The sequence below is a fragment of the Bufo gargarizans genome, chromosome 9 (genome assembly GCF_014858855.1).
Source record: "Bufo gargarizans isolate SCDJY-AF-19 chromosome 9, ASM1485885v1, whole genome shotgun sequence".
Lineage (NCBI taxonomy): Eukaryota > Metazoa > Chordata > Amphibia > Anura > Bufonidae > Bufo > Bufo gargarizans.
In genome coordinates this window covers 43,648,557-43,676,313 of record NC_058088.1, presented here as the reverse complement: position 1 = coordinate 43,676,313, position 27,757 = coordinate 43,648,557, and the positions used below count along the sequence as shown (strand labels likewise).

The 27,757-nt window shown below is 42.9% G+C and overlaps 1 protein-coding gene across 3 annotated transcripts in view; it reads left to right on the top strand.

Annotated features, from left to right (window-relative positions):
* The window catches only part of ARHGEF6 (Rac/Cdc42 guanine nucleotide exchange factor 6), a 130,539-nt gene that overhangs the window by 74,365 nt on the left and 28,417 nt on the right, over nt 1-27,757 (top strand). For all 3 annotated transcript variants that reach the window (XM_044305503.1, XM_044305502.1, XM_044305504.1), the window contains exons 10-16: nt 4,067-4,205; nt 13,691-13,750; nt 21,053-21,199; nt 23,274-23,360; nt 25,026-25,104; nt 25,344-25,483; nt 27,574-27,729. In XM_044305503.1, coding sequence (XP_044161438.1) covers nt 4,067-4,205; nt 13,691-13,750; nt 21,053-21,199; nt 23,274-23,360; nt 25,026-25,104; nt 25,344-25,483; nt 27,574-27,729 — 808 coding nt within the window. The remainder of the gene's footprint in view (nt 1-4,066; nt 4,206-13,690; nt 13,751-21,052; nt 21,200-23,273; nt 23,361-25,025; nt 25,105-25,343; nt 25,484-27,573; nt 27,730-27,757) is intronic.

Here is a 27,757-nt window from a genome sequence, read left to right as displayed (position 1 = left end):
AAGGTAAATGATCATCCCCGCCCTAGTCTAGGGAAGCGATCTGGTGTCCATAACTCTCCCCCTAGCTCTAATGCTGTCTGCCATGTCCTGTCTCTCTGGCAGGAAACTTCTTAGTAGTTGTTCTAAATTATATTTTGTATTGTAGGCCTGAGCTGCATTTACAATTCTGCAGGCTTCAGAGCTGAAATCTCCCAACACTCTTGACTCACCGTCTGTACAGTACTTGCTCTGAGCATTTACACTTTAGAAAATCTCATCCTGACAGCAAGGAACTATAATATGATGTAGGAAAATTGAACTGTCCCCCTGGATTAGAGGAGCTACTATGCTTGGTGTGTCTGACTACAAGCTTGTTTACGATGTGTAATTGCAGCCAGCAGAATCGTGAATGCAGCTCTGGACTATAATATACCTATAAGGGTCCAGTCACACGTCCGCAATTTCGCTCCGCATTTTGCGGAACGGAATTGCGGACCCATTGATTTCTATAGGGCAGCACGATGTGCTGCCCGGATCCGGAATTGCGGATCCACACTTCCTGGTCCGCAATTCCGTTCCCGAAAAAAAAAAATAGAACATGTCCTATTCTTGTCTGCAATTGCGGACGAGAATAGGCATTTTCTATTAAGTGTCGGCAATGTGCGGTCTTCAAAATGCGGAACGCACATCGCCGATGTCTGTGTTTTTCGGATCCGCAAAACACACACTGACGTGTGAATGGACCCTAACTGTATTATATAGACTATAGGCTTTTGCTGTGGATGGGAATTCTTCCTTCCACACCTTTTTGCTTCATGGTTTTTATTGTTCCTGTAGATAACGGGAGCGCCACTATACTGGCAAATGGAGGGGAGAGGAGAGAGGCACTTGATACTGGCACATTAGGGGGCAGGGGGAGAGGATGGCACTATGATATTGGCACATGTGGGGGGCAAGAAATGGACATGAATCATGAGGGGCAGAAATGTGAAATGATGGGGGGGCAAGAAATGGACATGAATCATGAGGGGCCATTTGCAAGGAGGAGTTTATGGGGGAGGAATATGAGGCTGGAGGATGCATATGTATGAGGGGGGTGGATCTATGGAGGAGTGAATAATGTGCAGGAGGCTGAATATGTATGAGGGGAGGGGATCTTACACTGTAGAAACCGCCTGCTGCTGAGCGGCACTGGGACACACAATGCTTTGCAGCAGGAAGTGATGGCATACATAAACAGATATTGAACAGTCTGTTGGGGACTGTAGGAGCAATGCAGCAGTGTAAAAGCTACCTGAAAACATCTTGGGAACATAAACTTGGCTACTAATGGTGAGTAAGCTACTTTAAAAAAAAAAAATGAGTTTGATCCCAGGACAACCCCTTTTAAGCTCTCACAGTTGCAGTTAACTGTTGTCATTGGTCATAGGGCTGTCATCACTCTAATCATACTGCAAGTCTCAAAACCGAAGAAGCCTCCTTCAGAAATAGCAGGCCTCTTATTTTAGCTCTTCAACTTAGTAGAATTACTATTTTAAAGTGCTATAAAAAAAATTACAATATATTACCTTACTTAAAAATATTTGAAAGATTTGTATTATAGCAAAAACTGGCATTACCAGCGTCCAATAGTTCAGGCTCAAAATTAAATCTAGATGTTAGACTCCAATTCACACCCCAGTTTCCAGCAACTCGCGTCCCCATAATCATGCTATGCCGCTACTTGTAGATGATCCTCAGTACGGGCTCAGCTGTCTGAAGCTGATGCCTGCAGATTAGGAAGAGAACAACTGATGCGCTGCCCCCCGTCTTCTCTGTTGAGCAGGGGTCCCCGGATGCTGTTGTCATGTCCTTAGACCATTCTCACTGTTACTTCATAAGATTAAAACATCCCCACAGCTTTGGTGCTATGGATACAGCTCCCCTTCCAGTCTTATCTCATGAAGAGTGCCAGAGTCCTCCAATAATGCTTTCACTGCCTAGGATGTATGTAATACAATGTGAATTTTTTTATGCTTTCCTTGGTCAGAATGTTAGAGATTAGGGTAATAAAGCTTAGCTCTACTACGACGATGCAATATTTTCAGGGAACAGCACTTGATCTGTCCCCTACTTTAAAGAGGACCGTTCACCTCTCCTGACATGCTTCATGCATTTCCCATGTAATAACAATTCTGGAGCATCTATTCTTATGGCTCTATGTTGTGCCATTCCTTTATTATTTCTACTAGAAGTTATGAATGAATTGCTAGCAGTCTGCAGTAAGGGTACAGAGGGGTGGTAACCAGTTGGGGGGGTGTACCTGCACAGTCAGACAATGGCAGCACTGTTTGGATAGAGTCAGACTGTGCAGAGACACACCCCAACTGGTTACCACCTCTCTGTACCCTTACTGCAGACTGCTAGCAATTCATTTATAACTTCTAGTAAAAAATAATACAGGAATGGCACAACATGGAGCCATAAGAATAGATGCTCCAGAATTGTTATTACATGTTACAACAGGTGTCAGGAGAGGTGAAAGGTCCTCTTTAAAGGCTATGAACGCATTTGGGGACAACTTATATGATTGCATTTTACTCATTTTGGGCTATAAATCATTTTTTCAAATGATCTTTATTAAGTTTTCTGCAGTTTTTTTTTCCCCCTAGAGGGTTACGTTTCAGCCAAGCTGCAGAGTACCTTAGTTTCAGTTTTACACTGAGTCCCGTCATGGTGCTGTTCTGACAGTGGGATGTATAGCCCTTATCTCTGATAGCTCATAAACACTCATTGAAGCTATATTCTTGAGTATATAAGTGTTTACAAGGCCAGTTTCACACTGACGTTGATTGTCCGGCAAATATGGCGAGCGGCAGCCGGACAAAAAATGATGCGTGCAGCGGTATTTATCCGGCCGCCTCTCAAGATATTTGCCGTGCTGTGGCCAGATCTCCGCCGCTCCCCATTATAGTGAATGGGGCCGGGCGGACTTCCGGCAGCACACGTGTGCAAATGGTAGTACGGATCGGCAGGGTGTTCCTCTGCCTGAAAATCCTAACGCCAGTGTGAATCTGGCCTAAGCTTTCAGGAATTCAGAGATGAGGGTTATACCTCAGAACAGCTATATGACAGGGCTCAGTGTAAAACTGAAAGTGAGATACTCTGCAGCTAGGCTGAAATTTAACCCTGTAGGACAAAAACTGCTGAACACTTTTAATAAAGGTCAAATAAAAAAAATAGATTGTTACATGGGAATCTGCTCTCTAATGAATCCACTTGGTGAAAACGAAAGAATGAGCATTTCCATTCTTGGTGCAGTTTTCATGCAGAAACCATGGCGGGTGTCCAACCATGGATTAGCCCCATTGAATGGGACTAAATCTGCTGGCCAGTCCATTCAAAATGCAAAACTGGGCAGAAATCTGAGGGTCAGCCTTGGATTTCAGTTTTTTTCCCCAAAAATTTGGGCCATGTTAACATGGTGCCAACTAGTAACAGTGCCAATCAAACAGTGCTGCTTGGGCCACTTACAATAGTTTGCAGGTTGTATGCGTCCCCCAGGCTGCAGGTTTTGCTCTCCTGTGACCGGGTATGGACAAGCTGTGTACAGTGACGCCTTTTTATTAAGCACTCTATATACTGAAGATGAAGGTTTGTTGCTGTACCGTTCCTTTCTCTGAGATGTTAGCTGGAGGACTTTGCCGACCTATAGTGTAAGGCTACCTTCACATCTGCGACACTGCGATCCGGCTGCCAGTCCCAGCAGAGAATGCTGGGAATCAGCCAGCCACAACCCACAGCATGCAGCAGTATTTGTCTGGCTCTCTGCATATTTGCTGGATTGCAGCCAGATCTCTTCCAGACCCAATTATAGTTAAAGGGGTCGGTGGGCATTCTGGTTGCATCCGACAGTCCACAGCCTGCGGAATCCATGCCACATAAGTTAAAGTAACCTAAATTACAAACTCATCTATACGAACACCACATGTTACAAGCACGGCGCCCTTTGTAGAGCACCAACTAGTCTAGTTCTATCTATAGGGTAATGTGCTTTCCTGAGCCCGTGATGACTATGCCACCTACAAACTGCCTTCTTCTTTATTAGTGATGAACTGGAGAAGTTCATGGAGGGGCAAGGAGCCACTAACCCAGGAATTCTGGTGCTGACCACAAGCCTCAGCAAACCTTTCATGAGGCTGGAGAAATATGTCACTCTCCTTCAAGAACTGGAAAGACACATGGAGGTAAATGCTTCTTGTAAAGTTTCTACTCGTGTTACAGCATCTGGTCGGCATGATCTGTGAACAGGCTTCACTGAGTGGATCGCGTCTGCCTATTCATGGCTTGTTTCACATATGCGTGAAACAAATCCGGCAGGCTGTTCCGGCCAGAACCAGCCTGTCAGATCTGTCCCTGCAGGACACTACTGTGCGCTGCTGGAATTCCGTCTGGCCCCATTCACTATATCGGGGGCCGGTGGAGATCCAACCACCACCAGGCAAATATGCTGAGGAGCAGTCAGACAGATCCAACAGGCTGTTCATGCATCTGTCAAACAAGCCTGACTCTTACAACATACGTAACACTCAACCCATCACCTGTATTTCTTTAGATGGACATAAGATTTCCCATAAATGTATTTTAGTGAAGGACATTATCTTGGGGGTGGATCAATCATGCTTTGGGGTTGTGTTGCAGCCAATGGCAATGGGAACATTTCACGGGTAGAGGGAAGAATGGATTCAATGAAATTCCAGCAAATTCTGAAAGCCAACATAACACTTGAAAATGCACTTGGTTTTACTGTAATTGCTGTGGTGTTTGGCCATGCAATTTCTACAAGTAAAATACATTTATGTTGCATCTTTAACCTGCAAAAGAATGCATGGCCTATAACCACATCACAAAACCGCAGCAAACCCGGTAAAACTGAGTGCGTATTATTATTTTTTTTATTATTTTTTTTGACTGTGGTTAAAAACATCTAATCTGAATGTACCCTTACAAAGCTGACAGTAAAATATAAAACGAATGCACAAGTCTGAAGGCATCTTCATCAATGGATGGTGCATGCTATGCATGCTATGAATGGAAAAATCATTGCATGCACCATCCATCTCTGATTAATTCACTCAAGTGAGTGGAACTGCAAGAAGAGCACACAGGTTGCGGACATCATCTGAGAGTGGCCCTAACATCTTCTAGGTGTATGGCCACCTTTACTCTCTGGCTGTCTTTTGTTTTTTTTTGTTATACTGAGGAGCTTTACTACTTTTGTGTCAGTGTGTGTATTATGGAATGGTCTGCTGCGTGACCGGCAGATAAATCCTCTCTGCTAGTTGGCAATGTACAGGTCCTTCTCAAAAAATTAGCATATTGTGATAAAGTTCATTATTTTCAGTAATGTACTGATAAACATTAGACTTTCATATATCTTAGATTCATTACACACCAACTGAGGTAGTTCAAGCCTTTTATTGTTTTAATATTGATGATTTTGGCATACAGCTCATGAAAACCCAAAATTCCTATCTCAAAAAATTAGCATATCATGAAAAGGTTCTCTAAACGAGCTATTAACCTAATCATCTGAATCAACTAATTAACTCTAAACACCTGCAAAAGATTCCTGAGGCTTTTAAAAACTCCCAGCCTGGTTCATTACTCCAAACCGCAATCATGGGTAAGACTGCCGACCTGACTGCTGTCCAGAAGGCCATCATTGACACCCTCAAGCAAGAGGGTAAGACACAGAAAGAAATTTCTGAATGAATAGGCTGTTCCCAGAGCGCTGTATCAAGGCACCTCAGTGGGAAGTCTGTGGGAAGGAAAAAGTGTGGCAGAAAACGCTGCACAACGAGAAGAGGTGACCGGACCCTGAGGAAGATTGTGGAGAAGGACCGATTCCAGACCTTGGGGACCTGCGGAAGCAGTGGACTGAGTCTGGAGTAGAAACATCCAGAGCCCCCGTGTACAGGCGTGTGCAGGAAATGGGCTACAGGTGCCGCATTCCCCAGGTCAAGCCACTTTTGAACCAGAAACAGTGGCAGAAGCGCCTGACCTGGGCTACAGAGAAGCAGCACTGGACTGTTGCATGTCATTCGGAAATCAAGGTGCCAGAGTCTAGAGGAAGACTGGGGAGAGGGAAATGCCAAAATGCCTGAAGTCCAGTGTCAAGTACCCACAGTCAGTGATGGTCTGGGGTGCCATGTCAGCTGCTGGTGTTGGTCCACTGTGTTTTATCAAGGGCAGGGTCAATGCAGCTAGCTATCAGGAGATTTTGGAGCACTTTATGCTTCCATCTGCTGAAAACCTTTATGGAGATGAAGATTTCATTTTTCAGCACGACCTGGCACCTGCTCACAGCGCCAACACCACTGGTAACTGGTTTACTGACCATGGTATTACTGTGCTCAATTGGCCTGCCAACTCTCCTGACCTGAACCCCATAGAGAATCTGTGGGATATTGGGAAGAGAAAGTTGAGAGACGCAAGACCCAACACTCTGGATGAGCTTAAGGCCGCTATCGAAGCATCCTGGGCCTCCATAACACCTCAGCAGTGCCACAGGCTGATTGCCTCCATGCCACGCCGCATTGAAGCAGTCATTTCTGCAAAAGGATTCCCGACCAAGTATTGAGTGAATAACTGAACATAATTATTTGAAGGTTGACTTTTTTTTGTATTAAAAACACTTTTATTTTATTGGTCGGATGAAATATGCTAATTTTTTGAGATAGGAAATTTGGGTTTTCATGAGCTGTATGCCAAAATCATCAATATTAAAACAATAAAAGGCTTGAACTACTTCAGTTGGTGTGTAATGAATCTAAGATATATGAAAGTCTAATGTTTATCAGTACATTACAGAAAATAATGAACTTTATCACAATATGCTAATTTTTTGAGAATGACCTGTATATATGCGTCATATACTGGCTTCACCTTCTCCTTATCTGACTGCTCTGATGTCTCCTTATCACTTACTTTTACTAACAGCAGTGCCAAGTCAGGGGATTTAAAGGGATTCTGTCACATTTCTATGTTTGACATATTTTTAAACAATTTTTGATGATATTTGTAATTTTCCATGTCGATGTCTATATTTAAAGAAAAATATAAAAATCCTGCAGGTTTTTGCACTGGCCACTAAGCCTAATAGAAGGGGCCACTTCTGTCACGTTATCTGCTAATCTTTAATTCTAATCCTGCCTGTAATGATATCACCTCTGTGTATAGTGTTAAAGATGTACCCAGCTTTCCTGGGACAAAGAGACTTTTGTGTTTAATTTCTCTGTGCACCATAAGAAGATGACAATGATGTGTAAGCTAAAAACTATAAAAGTTAGCCATGTGTGTTGAGATAAGATAAGGTTTGTACGTGCAAAGTAGCCAATATGCATTTCTTACTAAAGAAGCATGGTCTCTGCAATTAACCCGTTAGTAGAAAATAGGAAGCTCATAGAATACTAACCAATCATGTCAATATTTTAAGAGGTTACACCCTTGGAATGGGTATAAATAAAGGGCCTAGGACAGTCCCAATTTGGCATCATGGCAGAGTTTTAACCTGTATACTGACTTCTGTCATTCTCCTCCGTCAACGTCATTCACCTTGAACACGTGGCTCGATCCTCACGTGACTGACCCTAGGTCTGACACCACAATAGATAAGACAGGAACCACCATTCACAATAGGTAATTGTCAATGCTTATCTATTCTTCGGGTCACAGAGCATGCCTAAAAACTCTCCCATAGAAGTCAATAGAGTCAGCCCCAGACCATTGTGACTGCCATAAAGCAATTTTCTTAATGCTTTCTAAATGCTGTTAAGAAGAACTCGGGCAAGATGGCCGCCCCCATAACCATGTTCAGAAAATAGGTTAAATTAATCTGCAATCTGAAAATAAAAGCAAATTAGAAAAAAAAGGATATTTGCTGCTTTCTAGTTTTAACTGGCAGATAACATTTTTGGTGACACATTTCCTTTAACCTTTAGGCCCCTTTCACACGAGCGAGTTTGCCATTCTGGTGCATTCAGTTCTGCGTTGCGTAAACAATGTAGCATGTTCTGTATCATGCATTTTTCATGATGCCCTGGCCCCATTGAAGTGAATGGGGCTTCAGTTAAAAAACGCATTGCATCCGAAAGCATGTCTGGATGCAATGCGTTTTTTACTGATGGTTGCTAGGAGATGTTTGTAAAAAACGCATCAAAACGCATTGCACCCGCACAGAAAAAAAACAAAACACTGAACGCAATCGCAGACGAAACTGACTGAACTTACTTACATAGTAACATAGTACATAAGGCCGAAAAAATACATTTGTCCATCCAGTTCGGCCTGTCATCCTGCAAGTTGATCCAGAGGAAGTAAAAAACCCTGTGAGGTAGAAGCCAATTTTCCTCACTTTAGGGGAATAAAAAATTCCTTCCCGACTCCAATCAGAATAACTCCCTGGATCAGCGACCCCTCTCTAGTAACTATAGCCTGTAATATTATTACACTCCAGAAATACGTCCAGGCCTCTCTTGAATTCCTTTATTGTACTCACCATCACCACCTCCTCAGGCAGAGAGTTCCATAGTCTCACTGCTCTTACCGTAAAGAATCCTCTTCTATGTTTGTGTACAAACCTTCTTTCCTCCAGATGCAGAGGATGTCCCCTCGTCACAGTCACCGTCCAGGGAATGAATAGATGATGGGTTAGATCTCTGTACTGACCCCTGATATATTTATACATAGTAATTAGATCTCCTCTCAGTCATCTTTTTTCTAAAGTGAATAACCCTAATTTTGATAATCTTTCAGGGTACTGTAGTTGCCCCATTCCAGTTATTACTTTAGTTGCCCTCCTCTGGACCCTCTCCAGCTCTGCTATGCTTGCAAAATGGTGCGAGTTTCACTGAACGCATCAGGACCTAATCCGTCACGCTCGTGTGAAAGAGGCCTTACACCGCCTTCCTGAAGAGATTACTGTTACGTTAGCTGTAGGTAAGCAGTGTGACGGTTACATTTCCTGACTTACAACTACAATAAACAAAAGTTAGTGATAAGGAAACGTGTCGATCAGGTCTGAGAAGCAGCACTACGGTGAAAGAATCAGCATAAATCATTAGTTATCTCTGTGACACCCTAGGCACGTGCCCTCAGGTACCTTGTTGTAAATGCGGCCCTGCCCTTAATGCCATATAACAGATGCAAATTGTTATAGATACAAATTTAAGATAGCAAGACACTCTGCTTGAAAATGGTTGTCTTCAGTCAGCAGAAAGATGTGCAGAATATTATTTACATATGAATAATGCACATATTGCCTTACATCGCTGCACTTTTTGTATGTAAATTCTAAAACCGTACAAACAAAGCTGAGCCGACTGTAACGATTTTCCACAGCACCCAGCAATCTGTTTCATTCTGATAGCCCAACACATGAAAGCCTACATTATAAAGTTCATACTATAAATCTATAAAATGCACACAACAAACAGTGTATGCTAATCTGAATTTCTATTGGCGAGCCATTGGACCTGAACCTCTGATAGAAATATTTTCTAACTTTAATTACGATGCAGAAGAGAGAAATAGGACAGCTTTAGCAGACTTCCGAGGCTGGAAGAAGAAATATTAATATATTTTATAGTCATTAATAGTGTTGATCAAGCACCAAAGTGCTCGGGTGCTTGAGTAGAACACTTTGCGATGCTCGGGTGTTCTACCGAGCACAATGGAAGTCAATGGGAAAACCCCAGGCACCCCCTGCTCTGAAGAGGGGAGGGTGTTAGGACTCTAGTTCAGCTTAGGAGTCCCTGTTCTGACCATTATAGCTATGTCCATATATACAGGGAGTACAGAATTATTAGGTAATGAGTATTTTGACCACATCATCCTCTTTATGCATGTTGTCTTACTCCAAGCTGTATAGGCTCGAAAGCCTACTACCAATTAAGCATATTAGGTGATGTGCATCTCTGTAATGAGAAGGGGTGTGGTCTAATGACATCAACACCCTATATCAGGTGTGCATAATTATTAGGCAACTTCCTTTCCTTTGGCAAAATGGGTCAAAAGAAGGACTTGACAGGCTCAGAAAAGTCAAAAATAGTGAGATATCTTGCAGAGGGATGCAGCACTCTTAAAATTGCAAAGCTTCTGAAGCGTGATCATCGAACAATCAAGCGTTTCATTCAAAATAGTCAACAGGGTCGCAAGAAGCGTGTGGAAAAACCAAGGCGCAAAATAACTGCCCATGAACTGAGAAAAGTCAAGCGTGCAGCTGCCAAGATGCCACTTGCCACCAGTTTGGCCATATTTCAGAGCTGCAACATCACTGGAGTGCCCAAAAGCACAAGGTGTGCAATACTCAGAGACATGGCCAAGGTAAGAAAGGCTGAAAGACGACCACCACTGAACAAGACACACAAGCTGAAACGTCAAGACTGGGCCAAGAAATATCTCAAGCCTGATTTTTCTAAGGTTTTATGGACTGATGAAATGAGAGTGAGTCTTGATGGGCCAGATGGATGGGCCCGTGGCTGGATTGGTAAAGGGCAGAGAGCTCCAGTCCGACTGAGACGCCAGCAAGATGGAGGTGGAGTACTGGTTTGGGCTGGTATCATCAAAGATGAGCTTGTGGGGCCTTTTTGGGTTGAGGATGGAGTCAAGCTCAACTCCCAGTCCTACTGCCAGTTTCTGGAAGACACCTTCTTCAAGCAGTGGTACAGGAAGGAGTCTGCATCCTTCAAGAAAAACATGATTTTCATGCAGGACAATGCTCCATCACACGCGTCCAAGTACTCCACAGTGTGGCTGGCAAGAAAGGGTATAAAAGAAGAAAATCTAATTACATGGCCACCTTGTTCACCTCATCTGAACCCCATTGAGAATCTGTGGTCCATCATCAAATGTGAGATTTACAAGGAGGGAAAACAGTACACCTCTCTGAACAGTGTCTGGGAGGCTGTGGTTGCTGCTGCACGCAATGTTGATGGTGAACAGATCAAAACACTGACAGAATCCATGGATGACAGGCTTTTGAGTGTCCTTGCAAAGAAAGGTGGCTATATTGGTCACTGATTTGTTTTTGTTTTGTTTTTGAATGTCAGAAATGTATATTTGTGAATGTTGAGATGTTATATTGGTTTCACTGGTAAAAATAAATAATTGAAATGGGTATATATTTGTTTTTTGTTAAGTTGCCTAATAATTATGCACAGTAATAGTCACCTGCACACACAGATATCCCCCTAAAATAGCTAAAACTAAAAACAAACTAAAAACTACTTCCAAAAATATTCAGCTTTGATATTAACGAGTTTTTTGGGTTCATTGAGAACATGGTTGTTGTTCAATAATAAAATTAATCCTCAAAAATACAACTTGCCTAATAATTCTGCACTCCCTGTATGGAGTCAGTGCTTGCGGACACCCCAGTGTATTTAAATCTAATTTAGGGCTCCGTGCTGTTTTTTTTGGCGCTCCACAAATTGCGACTGCTGTCAGTGTTAATACACAGCTCAAAATCCCCTGCATAGACAAACGATAATATTCTGCACCTGACACTTTAGAGCTGGTTTTACTATTACAATTGCTTGCTATATAAAACAGTATGCAGTAAGCTCCTACGCTCCCTTTAGTGGCAGGTACAGGAACCCAAAATTTTGTCATTTAAAGGAGATTTCTAGTGAAAAAAAATTATAAATGGTCAGAATATAAAATATATAATACTAATCTCATCTCTTCCAATCCCAGCTGTTGTGACGCTGGTCCGATCTCCCTCGTCTCCACTTCCTTGTCCCAACTTGACATGCCAGAAATACCAGCAAAAGTCACATCATCTAATCGCTGGCTCGGGGGAAGGGGGGTCCTAGCGATATATCATCAATGTCTTTAAAGTGTAGATTTGTGTATTTGTTTTTCAAAAAATTGCTTATATGCCTATTCACCCATTGCGATCTGAAAATAGAAGTGCAACAAAAACATGTAAAATTTTCCAATAGCGCTTTTTAGTTTGCAGACAAATTTCTACCTGGACCCCCTGACATGTTGAGGATATGTCACTAGGATATACAGTATGTACCAGTGTACCATCGACCTGTGGCGAGCGTGATGACGTCACCACATGATCATTCTGGGTGCACGCAGTGACGTCATCACGTTCACCGCAGGTCCTTTGGTGAACAAGTCGATGAGGGGAGTATAATTTTTTTTTTAACCTCTGATCAACCCCTAAAAGGCTTAAAGTCAGTCACCGATGCCGCGATCAGTGTTGAACACGGCATCTGAGGGGTTCAATTACAGGTTGCGGCACAGTCGCTGTTCCCCGTCATTGCGCCCGCTCCATAAAATGGAAACCGATTTGTGACGAAGTAATTCGTAATGAATTGAATTTCTTGTTGAAGTTCAGTGAAGCAGCCGAATCAAAACTTTGCTCATCTCTAGTCATCCGTATACAAAAAGTCGTAAAACCCCTTTAATGAAGTAGCTGTATGAGCCATACCTACAACTGCTTCTATGAAAACTGCATTGCAGTGTTACAAGCACAGATGTTAAATTGCGGTCTTGTGTGCTCCTGTGCAAGTCAGTGGGGGAAAAACTGGAACAAGGCTGCAAAACAAAAAGAAAAAAGTGAGCAATCAGGCTTGCTGTGATTTAAAATTGTAAGTAGATTAATTATGCGTAATGCAAGAGATATTTGACAATAGATTTTATTAATTGCTCTAATGCAACGGAATTGAAAAATTAAGCAACTTGGTTGAACGTTTTCTACTTTTTATGTCTACTACCTCTGATGATCTACATGTCTCCATGGTAACAGACTACAAACAGAACTTGAGTAGTCTGATCCTGCCGTAAATAGGGGACGGATAGAAGATGACTGCAGGATCAGACTTCACAGGGTTTGTTTGTAGGCTGTTATCACATGAGCCAGGGGCACAAAGTGATAAGAAATCTTTAATCAACGCTCTTTGCAAAGTCGCTTCATTTCTTATTTTAGACATTTAGGAACCACAGAAAAAAAATATCGGCTGTGAAGATGGTAGACATAGCTATCCTTTTCACTGCCAAGGACATACAGTATGTATACATGCTTGCCGTGGCTAAAAACTAAGAACTAGCATAGCGTTAAATGTTACCATAGGTCAGACTTTTGAAGAGGTTGTCCAGGTTAATCAAAGATCTCCCCAAAGCCAGGAATTGCGATGAAATAAAAAATACTATACTCACTAGTTTAATCCCCTTTAATCCCCTTCCGCATCAGTACAGACTGAAATTTGTATGCTTTATTTTATTTATATTTTTTTTTACAAAATGTTACACTTTAATGCAAAATCAAATGTAGGTGCCCAATATTGTAAAGAGCTTGGTGGTATTTTCACTTAACTTTTCAATTTTTTTTTTTTTTTCTAATTGTAGAATTTTTATTTGTATTTGTCTAAAGTGTGAAAAGGGTTAAAGAAGCAGCTGTACCACAATGTGGGGGAAAATGTGGCAGGATATAGGGCATATTTGGGCTTTATGAAATTCAGTCTTTTTTTAGTTGCTTTGTAAATGGGATATTTCAACATCTGGCCAAAATGCTGAAAATCCATTACGTGTGAAGGTGGCCTCAGGTTTCCTCTTTGTATTGAATTGTGTGCGGTTTGTATTATATGTCGTATTGTGCTTTATCTTGTCCCCATCATAAGGAAATACTAAACAGTAGCAATGCTTCTTCTTGTTCTAGGAAGCTCATCCAGATCATAAAGATGTTCTGCGAGTTACTGCCTCCTTCAAGGCTCTTGTGGTAAGACTTCTTTGCCGTCAGAAGCTGAGTGTTTATGTATAGTGATTGGGTTCTGAGCAGAGTGAATCACGCCTGACGTTTCTCCACTTGCTGGATGCAAACTTCCATTGTAAGGGGATGTCTGACTAAGGCAAAAAGTCCCAAGCTTCTACTGGCAACTCTGTATTTTACACATAAAGGGGTTCTCCCATGATTAATGTAAAAACTGAAAATCAGACATCTAGTACATGACAATTTGTCCTGAATTGAAAGTGATCCAGTTGTCCTGAAAAGTTGTGGGTGGCATCTTGGGATCTCCTAGGACTGTGTGCAACTCATTTCAAGCTCTTTAACACTTAGCCAGCATTAGGAATGTTGAAGTGACCGTGACATGTCTGGCTATGGGTAAACGCATGGCTGCTGCCGGTAACAAACAGCCTCTTTAAAAACAAACTGCAATGTACTATTTTTTAATGTTTATTTAAAAAAGGAAAAAGGTCAGAAAATGTTTAGCTTTTTGGAGGCAAATGCCTACCGGTTTGTTTACATACACACCACCTGGGGTCCTGTGATCCTCCTTCTTCTGAGCTGAAAAATGGTTAACTCCATTTTGATAAAATCATCTGAATCTAATTGCCCAAAATTTGGATTCGGATGTGATTACAAATTTTGGAAAATTCAGATAGAATTCTATTCGTTTAGAATGGATTCACTCATTTCTAGGGATGTCCCATCAGGACAGTTATGGCTTATCTACCTCTGGGATCTGCTCCTACCTCTGACACGAGAGGGGGCTTCGTTCTCTTGTGAGTGAAAAGGGGACTGCACATTCTCGGCTCTCTCCATTCACTTTTGTTGGATTGCTGAACTATGATGCTATATTAATATCTAAAATTTGCACATTTTTCCTGCCCCAGGACACTTAGGGCAAGAGTTGCCTACAGGCACAGGAGACATGGCCTTAAAGGGGTTATCCATCCCCTATAATTACCTCCCCCCCCAATGCCCAGGCCCTCATATAGATTATACTTACCCCACCCATGTCACCCCTGAGCCACACACCGCCGCTGCATCTCGTGGGTGACGCTAGAGGCTCATCCCCGTCGCGGCCTGCTGTTGGCTGCTCTCCTTGTTGCCGAATGTTCTGAGCTGCGCGACCGGGAGATGCAGCGGCGGCTTGCGGGGATCAGGAGCGATACAGGTGCCTAGGGGCAGGATAAGTATAATCTATATGAGGAGCCAGGGTATTGGGGGGTCATTATAAAGGTTGGATAACCCCTTTAAGGCCACATCTCCTGTGCCTGAGGCAACTCTTGCCCTAAGTGTTTGACTCATCAATGTTTAGAAGCCCACACTAGGCACAGAACTCCATACATGTATGGTGGTGGCGGCACATAGTTAGCAGTAAGCCCCATATATGTACAGCACAGGGATGGTTCGGGCACAAGAGCTGTTACGTATTACATATATTACATGTTACATATTACAGCATATCACAGCTGACACTCTCCTACAATGGCTGTAGTCATGGTCAATAGTGACTAGAACATCCACGTTTATAGACAAAGTGAGGGAGCTCTCTCTGTCACTCCATCAGCACCCCTGAGATGTGATCATGGGGTGCCAGTAGGTTGCAATGATGGCTGGGGCCTAAAGAAGGCCCCCAGGTCTGATACATTTATGCCGTTTAAGCCATGCTGCGTGTGATGTAAGCAGTCAGATGATTGCATATCCATGTCCACTAGTGGGATTGAAAAAACTTTTTAAAACAAAAGTAAAAATGTTGAGAAACAAAATCTATAGTAAAAATAAATTACTTACAAAATTATTTTTTTAATGGAACAAATATTAAAACAGTAATACTGCTAAATTTGTAATGACTGCTGCCAGTGGTGTACCTGCAATAGAGGCAGACAACATGACTGCTATGGGGCCTGGGGCAAGGGAGCACAGCAGGAGCTTGTTGTTCTCTTCCCCCAGTGATTTTCATGTAGCTGCCACTAGGGGGAGCTCAATGTAAAGAGATTGTTACAGCTCCCATGGTAGATGTATACATTTCTATTCACTGAGCTCCCCCTAGTGGTGGCTGCAGGGAGTCAGCTAGCTTTGAAACAGAAGGGAAGCAGAAAACCTGTACATGTATTCATGCAATTTTTTTGTGTAAGTACACTGAGAAATATGGTGCTCAAAATGAGCACTATATTTTCCCTACATAAAAGTCAGAAAAGGTGGGTGAGGCTAAAGGCAATTACAATTTGTTTTTAGTAAAAATTTCTTCCACATGATTAAAAAAGCAACAAAATAAAAATTCACTAGAAAGCTGCATTGCCTGGGAGTGACTGATGCACGTACACTTGGAAACTAGGGGCAGGGGACCCATACTAAGGGTACTTTCACACTGCGGCAGACGATTCTGGCAGGCAGTTCTGTCTCTGGAACTGCCTGCCGGATCCATTAAAACGCATGCAAACTGATGGCATTTGTCAGATCCTGATCCGTATGACAAATGCATTGAAATGCCGGATCCGTCTCTCCGTTGTCATCCGTAAAAACAGATCCGGCATTTATTTATTTTTCACATTTTTTGCGGTCTGAGCATGCGCAGACCGCAATGCCGGATCAGTTTTGCTGGAACATTCGGGTCCGTATCCGGCATTAATGCATGTCAATGGGAAAAAATGCCGGATCCGGCATTCCGGCAAGTTTTCTGGAATTTTGGATGGAGATAAAACCGCAGCATGCAGCTTATCAATAAATTGCAGTCTTTGGGCTTGGACTCCCATATTGTTGAATGGATTAGGCAGTGGCTGAGGGACAGACAACAGAGGGTGGTAGTCAATGGAGTATATTCAGACCAAGGTCTTGTTACCAGTGGGGTACCTCAGGGATCTGTTCTGGGACCCATATTGTTTAATATCTTTATCAGCGAAATTGCAGAGGGCCTTGATGGTAAGGTGTGTCTTTTTGCTGATGACACAAAGATTTGTAACAGGGTTGATGTTCCTGGAGGGATACACCAAATGGAAAAGGATTTAGGAAAACTAGAGGAATGGTCAAAAATCTGGCAACTAAAATTTAATATTGATAAGTGCAAGATAATGCACCTGGGGCGTAAAAACCCAAGAGCAGAATATACAATCAGTGATACAGTCCTATACTCCGTATCTGAGAAGAGGGATTTAGGGGTCATTATTTCAGAAGACTTAAAGGTAGGCAGACAATGTCACAGAGCAGCAGGAAATGCTAGCAGAATGCTTGGGTGTATAGGGAGAGGCATTACCAGTAGAAAGAGGGAGGTGCTCATGCCGCTCTACAGAGCATTAGTGAGACCTCATTTGGAGTATTGTGCGCAGTACTGGAGACCATATCTCCAGAAGGATATTGATACTTTGGAGAGAGTTCAGAGAAGAGCTACTAAACTGGTACATGGATTGCAGGACAAAACTTACCAGGAAAGATTAAAGGACCTTAACATGTATAGCTTGGAAGAAAGACGAGACAGAGGGGATATGATAGAAACTGTTAAATACATAAAGGGAATCAACAAGGTAAAAGAGGAGAGAATATTTAAAAGAAGAAAAACTGCTACAAGAGGACATAGTTTTAAATTAGAGGGGAAAAGGTTTAAAAGTAATATCAGGAAGAATTACTTTACTGAGAGAGTAGTGGATGCATGGAATAGCCTTCCTGCAGAAGTGGTAGCTGCAAATACAGTGAAGGAGTTTAAGCATGCATGGGATAGGCATAAGGCCATCCTTCATATAAGATAGGGCCAGGGACTATTCATAGGATTCAGTATATTGGGCAGACTAGATGGGCCAAATGGTTCTTATCTGCCGACACATTCTAGGTTTCTATGTAAGTCGAAAAGACTGAACTGAAGACATCATGATTGCTTTCAATTCAGAATGCATTAGGATAAAACTGATCAGTTATTTTCTGGTATTGAGCCCCTAGGACAGAACTCAATGCCGGAAAAGAATAACGCTAGTGTGAAATTACCCTAAGTTTTGCTATAGGACCCTATGATATCTGTGTATGCCCCTGACTGCTACTAGAAAAGTAAAACATTTTTATCCAGCAAGGTGAATGCTTAAAAAAGAGGGGGAAAAAAGCCTGATTAGCGGGGATTATGAAAGTCAGGCCATCAATTTTTTAAACCTGGATAACCCCTTCAGTAAAAGTTTTTTTTAATATTTCATATGTACTGCAAAATAGCGACTATAATAGAAAAGAATCATACTTGGGCCTCTTTCACACGAACGTGTGCGCTCCGTGGCCGTATTGCGGACCGCATTTGCGGTTCCGCAATTCACAGGCACCGCTCTGTGTGCATTCTGCATCACGGATGTGGACCCATTAACTTCTATGGGTCCGCAAATCCAGAGATGCGAAATGGTGCGGAACGGAAGCACAGACCGTAAGCACTACGGAGTGCTTCCGTGGGGTTTCGTCCCGTGTTTCCGTTCCGCAAAAATATAGGACACGTTCTATCTTTTTGTGGAACGGCTGGATCGCGGACCCATTGAAGTGAATGGGTCCGCAATCCGCTGCGGCTGCCCCACGTTGGGTGTCCGTGCATTATGGCCTGCAATTTGCGGGCCACAGCATGGCCTCGGGGGGCGCACACGTTCGTGTGCAAGAGGCCTTACCAATATTGCATTTGGTAAATTCAGGGCATGTAAGCCTGAGAATATCAAAACCCACTTATAGGTGTGGGTACCACAACCCTCACCTATTTTGACCAGGACAGCTTGACATTGCCAGCACTGTCACTGAAAATGAGGTCCTGGAAAGTGACTAATCCAGAATGGCTGATGCTCATTGTACCATTCCTACTGCAGTAGTAAGAGTTCCCATATGTGTAAATTGTGTGGGTGGAATTTCCTTTCTCTCCAATCTGTATACTTATAGAACCTAAAAATATAAATTCCCTCACGTACTGACAATTGATCTTTGATGGAAAGAGGTGAAAATGTAGAATGTTCATACCATGCATTCTGCAGTCATGGAAATCTCACTTGTCTATGTAAATGTCGTTATCTGAAGGTAAATTTGGAAAGTTACTTTGTGAACTTTAGAGCAGTGTAATGTAGTTTGCATATTTTCAGCCGTTACCATGGCATGGAAGACTTGCCTCTGATTTCTAAAAATACAAAATGTTATGGTGAACCATATGATGTTCCCCAAGTTGACGTCGTCTTTGCTCATGCAGTCATGAAGGCTTCTCCCAGGGCTTTTCCGAGTGATGAGGTCCATATGCCCTTTAAGTATTCACTTATTTCTGCAGTGTCTGTATGTATCTGACTCAGAATAAAGCTAATCTCATTTTTGCAAATTCGTCTACGTTCGTAATTTTGTGAAATTCTGTGCTTGGTAACATCAAGTGGGATCGCCCCATTGTATGAAGAAGTACTGTTTTCCTATGAGGTTGGGTTTTCTAGTGAGATAAACCGCAACATCTCTGCTATGGCTGCCTTGTGCTTACAGGACAAAGGTGTTTCTCAGAAAATAGAAGCGCTGGAAAGTGTGATGATACAGATAGAGAAGCGGAGAGACTTACGATTCTGCAATATTCTAGCTGTTCAGATGTGGTTGGCAGTTCTCTGAGCTTCCCTATATGGCTACCATGGTACAAATAGCTTAATTTGGATAAAATCTTTTTTTTTCTCTAGAAAGTCTTTTTGTTATATGGTTGGTTGATAAAGATAAGTGAATAATTTACGGATCGCTCAAAATGGCGGCCACCATTTTACAGGTCAGAAGACAGAGAAGAAGGCGTCTGCCACCAAAAAGGGATAAATTTAGTGTGTTATTAAACAAGCTGATGGTTCACCACCAGCTAACATCTATTTGTGGTCGGATCGGCTATCAGAAAGGTGAACCTAACCTATCTAACCCCATCTACAACAAGCAGTGGAGTTATGCCATAACTGCTGTGGTAGGACAGCCTAAAGGGGGTCACCCTAATGTGAAGTGACTGTAAGATGGTGTGGGTGGGTGAAATCAGCTGAATCGGCGTCAGCCTGGGCCCACAGGTGCCTATAAATAGCCTAGTAATCAGCGAGCCTGGGCCCACAGGTACGTATAAATAGCCATATATGTTACTGTCACTTTGACATTACTAATCCTGTCCTGGTGGTAAAGAGCTTAAAAGGGGTTGGATACAGTCCTTAGAGTCCTCTAGGAGTGCCGTACATGACTTTTCAGCACAATTGGAGCAATTCAGGTTGAATTATTCAGACCAAATCTATTAAGACGCACTAGTCTCCACTGGTTGACATTACCAACATTACTGCCAGTGCATTTCGTAGTAGAAAAGTTACAGCCAGCTCACCTTCTTATCCTGTATGGCGGTGCACGGGGCGGACTCAAGCCAGTCCTCAGAAGTAATGCACAAGGTAGAAAGAATGCTCCAGCACCAGAACGGACGTAATGAAAATTCCCGGTCTTTATTCATCACCAAGATACAGGTGGATACAGCAAACAGTGACACTGGCTCCCACTTAATCCCCAAGATCTACGCGTTTCGAACAATGGTGTTCTTAGTCATGATCTGAGGTGTCTGACATGTTGCAGGCTGAAATAAGGCTCACCTCCAATGTTCCCACCCTCAAGGAGGGGGTCACAGGAGGCAGGGTGAACAGAAAATCAGTCCGGTCCATGTGAGACACCTGTGCAAACATATTCACCTGTGACATCCGTCCGTTCTGGTGCTGGAGCATTCTTTCTACCTTGTGCATTGCCAGTGCCACAAAAGGTAACAAAGCTCCTGAGCCTCAATGCAAAATCCTGAACAAAAATGCACACTTTTGCAGTTTTCTCAACATTTTTGTGAAAATGTTATTATATCTGTGAGGTACACTTACTAAGAGCAACTACCACACTTGTCCCTTGAATGTTCTGTTTCATTACGAGCTGGTACTGTAGTAGTACGTGGAATATCCACTCCAGAATTTCATGGAGGCTGATTCACTAGGAAAGGCCAGATCGGGCTACAATTTTCATAAGTGTTAAGAATTCATTAATGATCAATTCTTTATCTATTAGAAAGCTGTGGTGGCAGATATGGACACACAGTTTTAGGCTGCATCGCGGCCTCCCTGTCTGGTCTTACCCCATAGAACAGCATCGGATGATACAATCTTGCTTGGAAGCTACTGAGCTGAGAAGATGTGGAGAACGTGTGGTTGTAAACCGTTGAGAGTTACTCAATAGATGAATGAGTGTCTCAGTCATGAACTATAGTATTTTCTGTATGAATGCAGTGATCTGTGTATTTCATTGCTCAATAAAACTTGCCCGAACCCTTATACTTTTTAGGCACAGTGTCAGGACTTGCGGAAGAGGAAGCAGCTGGAGCTACAGATCCTTTCTGAGCCAATCCAGTGTTGGGAAGGAGAAGACATTAAGACATTAGGAAGTGTTGTGTATATGTCACAGGTTATGGTACAATGTGGAGCAAGTGAGGTAGGTAACAAAAATACCAATACCTGTCGCCAGAGCATGCAGATTCTATGCCGTCACCTATGGGTCACATCCATTGCTGTTAAACTGTGCTCAGAGCATTTAGTTCAGTGAGCCCGGGAAGGGGGCAATCTCGAGGGTGGGAGTGCTGATGGAAGTGATAGAGGTAGTAGTTACTCATGGTGGTGGTCCTCACACTGGCACTCCCTGGGAGCCGTGCAGTGATTAGAAGGGCGTACCCTTTCTTCCCTTTAGGGCACACCCTGGGTCTGGTGGATAGTCTCCTTCCTAATGGTGTTTTGGGGTGCACTTGATGTTAGATGGGTGATGGGTTGCAGGCAAGAAGATAACAGGCCAACAGTGGCATTGACAGAGCTGGCTTTGTAGTAACAAAAACAGTTCTTTACTAGAAAATGGTGATACAGTGCAAATACAATACTCTTGCAAGTAGACACAGTTCTTAGATGTCACAGGAGTCAGCTAGTCCCCAAGGCTATGTATAGGGGGTGGATGTCAATTTAGTCTCTTTACAAATGAACAATGCAACCTCTCTCATCTGGCCTAAGGGGTACAATTTCTTTATATCAGTATATCTATATTCTATATCCTATATTCTAAGGCCACCAGGATATTGTCATGCATTAAATGAGGCATGGACTCGCGGGGCAGGGATGTATTAATGCCACTTTACAAAGCGCTGGTGCGGCCTCATCTGGAATACGCAGTCCAGTTCTGGGCACCAGTACATAGAAAGGATGCACTGCAGCTGTAAAAAGTACAGAGGAGAGCGACTAAAATGATAAGGGGCATGGAGGGTCTTTGTTATGAAGAAAGATTAAAATAATTGAATTTATTTAGTCTTGAGAAGAGACGTCTAAGGGGGGACATGATTAAACCTGTACAAGTATATAAGTGGGCCATACAAAAAGTACGGCGAAAAGCTGTTCCATATAAAATGTGCTCAAAAGACAAGGGGGCACTGCCTCCGACTGAAGAAGAAAAAGTTCAGTCTCCAGAACTTCTTTACTGTAAGAACTGTGAATCTGTGGAATAGACTTCCTCAGGACGTGGTCACAGCAGGAACAGTGGACAGTTTCAAAAAGGGTTTAGACAAATTATTAAAAGTAAGGCCTCATGCACACGACCGTGCCGTTTTTTTGCGGTCCGCAAACCGTGGATCCTCAAAAAACCGAAGCCGCCTGTATGCATTCCGCATCTTTTGCGGCCCCCTTGAAGTGAATGGGTCTGTACCCGAGCCGCGAAACTGCGGCTCTGATACGGACCTGAACTACGGTCGTGTGCATGAGGCCTAAAAAACATAACTGCTTATGAAAAAGTGTATAAATCTGAGTCTCGCTTCCTTCTGGAATTCGCATCCCCACCTATTCCTTGGTTGAACTTGATGGGACTATATGTAATATGTTACTGTGTAATCTGCAATTCCCCCAGCGGGGTGTAGTCTCTTTAGCAGGTGTCCAATCTGCCTCTAATATGGTATGGTGTCTGTACACTCAATCAAATTCAATTCAGCTTTCCCTCAGAGGCTGGCAGTGGTTCTACAGGGTTGGTGCCTCACTGTTTATTGCTGCTTCTCAGCTCACCCTCCTCAGACTTACTATGCTCTCAGCCACTCCCTAGAGGAAGGGGTGGGGTCAGCCCACACCTAATGATAGTTACCAAGGGGCAGGATGATTAGTTAATTCTCCACTCCCCATATACAACCTTTAGGATGCACAATTAACCCCATGCAGTAGCTCAAAGACTCTAAATAGTATACTTATTTGTCCTTGAGAAGGTGTTCCAGATAAGCAGCAGGATCCACAACCGGGATCTCTATGTATCATGCCTTCAAAGAGAAGATAAACCTAGCATAGATCCACAAAAGTAAATTCCACTGAGAAAGGATAGGACAGAAATTCACATATTTTACTTTCAGGTCAAGTGCAGTTTTCAAAAGCCGGTTGATAAATCTCCGTGAATGTACAGTTTGTTTGCTGGGATTTTCTATTCTGGTTCTGCTGATTGATTGTTTGTTTCTTTGACTCTGATTTTATGTTATTTTTCTTCTCTAATCAAGGAAAAAGAAGAACGGTATTTTATGTTGTTTTCAAATGCACTTGTAATGCTGTCTGCCAGTCCACGGATGAGCGGCTTCATTTATCAGGTATTGTAGAATTTTATTTTAGTAAGGCCTCCTGCACACGAACGTGTGCGCCCCGTGGCCGTGCTGCAGCCTGCAAAATGTGGGCCTTAATGCACGAACACCGACCGTGGGGCAGCTGCAGCGGATCGTGGACCCCATCACTTTAATGGGTCCACGATCCGGACGTTCTGCAAAAAGATAGGACATGTTCTATCTTTTTGTGTAACTGAAGTACAGGCCAAAACCCCACGGAAGCACTTTTTTGCAACCTTGTGCTGAAGATCATTTTTTAACAATCATTCAACACTCAATACTCCATAATGAGAAATAAAAAACAGGATGGTCAAAATCTTTGCTAATTTATTGAAAAGCGAAAACTAAAATCTTGCATTGACATAAATATTCAGACTCTTTACTCAGGACTTGATGCACCTTTGGCAGCGATTATAACCTCTAGTCTTCTTGGGTATGATACCACAAGGTTCTGGCATTCTTCTCTGCAAATCTTCTCAAGCTGTGTCAGGTTGAGAAGGGGACAATCTGTGTCAGGTTGGATGGGGACAATCGGTGGACAGCCATTTTCAGGTCTCTGCAGAGATGTTTGATTGGGTTCATGTCAGGGCTCTGACTAGCCCACTCAAGGACATTCACATAGTTGTCCCTAAGCCACTCCTGTGTTGTCTTGGCTGTGTGCTTAGGGTCATTGTCTTTTTGGAAGGTGAACCTTCAGCCCAGTCTGAGGTCCAGAACACACCGATCAGATTTTAATATCTCTGTACTTTGCCACATTCAGTTTCCATCAACCCAGACCAGTCGTCCTGTCCTGGCCACTAAAAAAACGAGTCTGATTCTGAAGACTTTCCGAATGCACTGTACTCCCTCTGCCAGCTGGTGTCTCCACGTGGAGAAACTATACCCACAAGAGACTCTAGAGACATAAACCTGTCTCACTTGTTGCGCCATAATCTGGATCACTTTGTCTCTGTCATTAATGGGTGGAGTTGATTGCATTTAGAAAACTTTGTCTCTAAGGGCTCATGCACACGGCCGTTCCGTGCATTGGGGACCGCAAATGCACAGGCAACATCCGTGCAGATTCCGTAGACAGATCCAGACCCATTGAATTTGAATGGGTCCGTGATTCGTCCGCACCGCAAAAAAATAGAACGTGTTCTATTTTTTTTTTTTGTGGTGCAGAGGCACGGAGAGAAGCCCTACGTAAGCACTACGGAGTAACGTGCGTCCGTTCCACGCCGGACCTTCCGGATTATGGACCCATTCAAGAGAATGGGTCAGCATCCGTGATGCGGGTTACACATGGCCGGTGCCCGCATATTGCGGACCCGCTGTATGCAGCCCAAAGTACGGGCACGGCTAGGCAACAGCCGTGTGCATGAGCCCTAAGGAAACATTCAGATGCAGGTTTTTAAACAGATTATGTTTTTGTTGAGGGTTTTTCAGCCCCTAGGCTGGATTAGCCTAGTCTACTGTAGTCGTAGTCAGTCCTTCATACTTTCTTTCCTTTTATGATCCACACTTTCCAAAACCACATTACCAAATGTGAAAAAACCTGATCAAAACATATACGTGGAAATATACCCTAAACTGCAAAATACCCTAAGATGCTAAATGAATTAGTATTATCAGCTGATATGTGCATCCTCTTTCGTCCGATTTCTTTTAAAGGGGAAATTACCACTAACTGGCATGTCGGTGATTAAGCTGGAGGAAACTGATTCATGCAGTAATGCATTTGAGATTTCAGGTGAGTTACCATTCCTTACACTGTATTACAGAATTAGTAATAGATGGCGTATTGCACATGAAATGCTTCATTTACATTATGAGCAAATTTGATTGATCACTGAGCTTCAGGGAATGCGATTGCAGGATCATGTTTTCTTGGTTTCTATACACATGTTCAATACCGATGGTTGGGGCACATTATTTGTAACCATTTGTTCTTGTTCATATGTTCTTCTAATGTCTTAACTTTCCATTCAGGTAATATTATAGAACGCTTTGTAGTCTACTGCACTACTGCTCAGGACTGCCAGGAGTGGCTTGAACATTTGTGCAGGCTGACCAAGTCTCCTGGTACACATGCCTCTTTGTGTAAGGCACCATCTTGGCCAAGTCACACAGTAAGTGATACTTATTATAGTGGTACGTTTTTTTGTTTTGTTTTTTAAATCTAAGGCCTCGTTCACATTTCCGATTTTCCCTGACATGTTCTATCCAAATTTTCTGCGGACAGCACACATACCCATGGATTTTGATGTGTTTGTTCACACATCAGTAGTTTTTCACTGACAGTAGGCCTCATACGCTACTTTGGTCCTTGATGCAGACCAAACACGCCCATTGAAGTCTATGGGTCCGTGAAAAATCACTGACACAACACGCATAGCATCTGTGCTTGCTCCGCTTTTCACTGACCACTAGAAGGAGATGCACCAGAAATTATTTTTCAGCTGAGCAGTGTTAAGATGACACACAAAGGGCAAAAAACTGACACATGGACTAAACACAGATCCTTAATGGACATCTTCATAGATGAAACGAAACATAGGCCGATTTTTCCACGGACGTCAAACGGATACGAAAATGTGAATGAGGCCTTATAGTTTGAGTCTCGCCTTCTCAATGATTGTAGTTACTATGATAGAAATAATGTTGGCTGAGATACATTAGCATTAGATACTTACACGTGTCCTGCAGTTGCACCCCAACAAACATCATAAAATATTCCCTGACCAAGTGAATCTCCCATGGTCAGATAACATTTACGAACAGACAGATCATACTTATAGCAGGAAATCTGCCATTAAAGGGGCTTTTATATCAGTCGGTGATGTCATACTGTAAAATATAGGAAGCCACTGTTATTGATTTTTGAAAGGGCTGAACCTTTGGTTTTGGGTTCTACCTCCTTTGAAGTTTTTTCCCGATAATTAGATATTGATAGCCGTTACTCAGGATAGGTCATCAATATCAAATCGGTGAAGGTCCAACAGCCAGCACCCATGCCATTCAGTGGATAGGTGATGGTGAGTAATGTGTGTTTTTTTTTTTTATAAATTTTTTATTTATAGTCATTTCTGGCCTGTCTTTTTAATCTCCCTGGAAAGCCCTTTTATTTATGACATGTACAATTTTACAGACTACACACAACATACAACATACAGCACCCGTTCAATTAGCTTCGTTTATCAGAAAAAGCATGATTGCCATTTTTGTTTTGGACATTTAAGCCCTGGCCCAGGCACTCCCAAACCTGGTGGGAAGCCTGCTTATTGGTGGGGTTTACATAAGCCTCACCCATTTTGGGCTGGGACCAACTGAATTTGTTGGTATTATCTCTGAAAATTTTGGAAAGTCCTAATAAATTTGGGAATGTTAGCAACTATAAAAATGGAGAAAACAAATTAAAGGAGTTGTCCAGGTTCATAGCTAAACCCGAACATATCTCCTTCTTCACTCAGGCAGCCCCTCTAAGATGAGCATCGGAGCTTTTCACGCTCCCATGCTCTCCTTTGCCCTGTGCTGAACTGGGCAGGGCAAGGGATTTTTCATTAGATCCGGTGAGGTACCGGGTCTCTGCTAGGCTGAGACATCCTCCTAGCAGTGTTCCCGGTGACGTCACTGGCCCTAATGGGCGGGCTTTAGCTTATAAAACAGGCTAGGGTAGCACTAAAGCCACCCATTAGTGTTAGTGACATCACTGGGAACTGTGCTAGGCAGAAGCCTCCGCCTCGCAGTATAAGTTTGTAAACAAAAAATTCCTTACCTTGTGCAATACAGTGCAGGGCAAGGGAGAGCATCGGAGCACAAAATGCTCCGATGCTCATCTCAGAGGGCCTGCCTTAAAGATACCGCCTTGCTCCACGTGAGCGCAGTTGACCTATTCTTAGGTCAGGGACATCACATTCATTGGTTACGTGACCTATTTTCAGCCCAATCCTATTCAAGTAAAAGGCCCTGGGCTACAAAACAAAGCACAATCACTATATAACCAACAGTGGTACTCCGTGAGGAGACTACAGCTCTCACTGGAGCTTTGCAGCTTCTTCAGTCAGCTGATATGCAGGGTGCAGGGATTCAAACCCCCATAGACCAGATATTGATGACCTATCCTGGAAAACCCCTTTAAACGACTATATGAATCCTTTAGGATGCAGTTATTTACTCAGAAATCTTCTGCTGAATTTGTTTATTTTGCTTGCTGTGACAGCTAACCGATAGAAAGAACCCTCCTCCTTCTCACCACCCCATTTCGCCACTTCCTCGTGGCCCCCTGGAACCTCCAAAAATCTACAAAACCTGGACTCTGAGTTGTCTCAGGCCAGCTCCCCCACTCAGACCTTCTGCTGCACTTGGCTATAAAGAGGTATGGAATAGTTTATTTCAGATTTCTG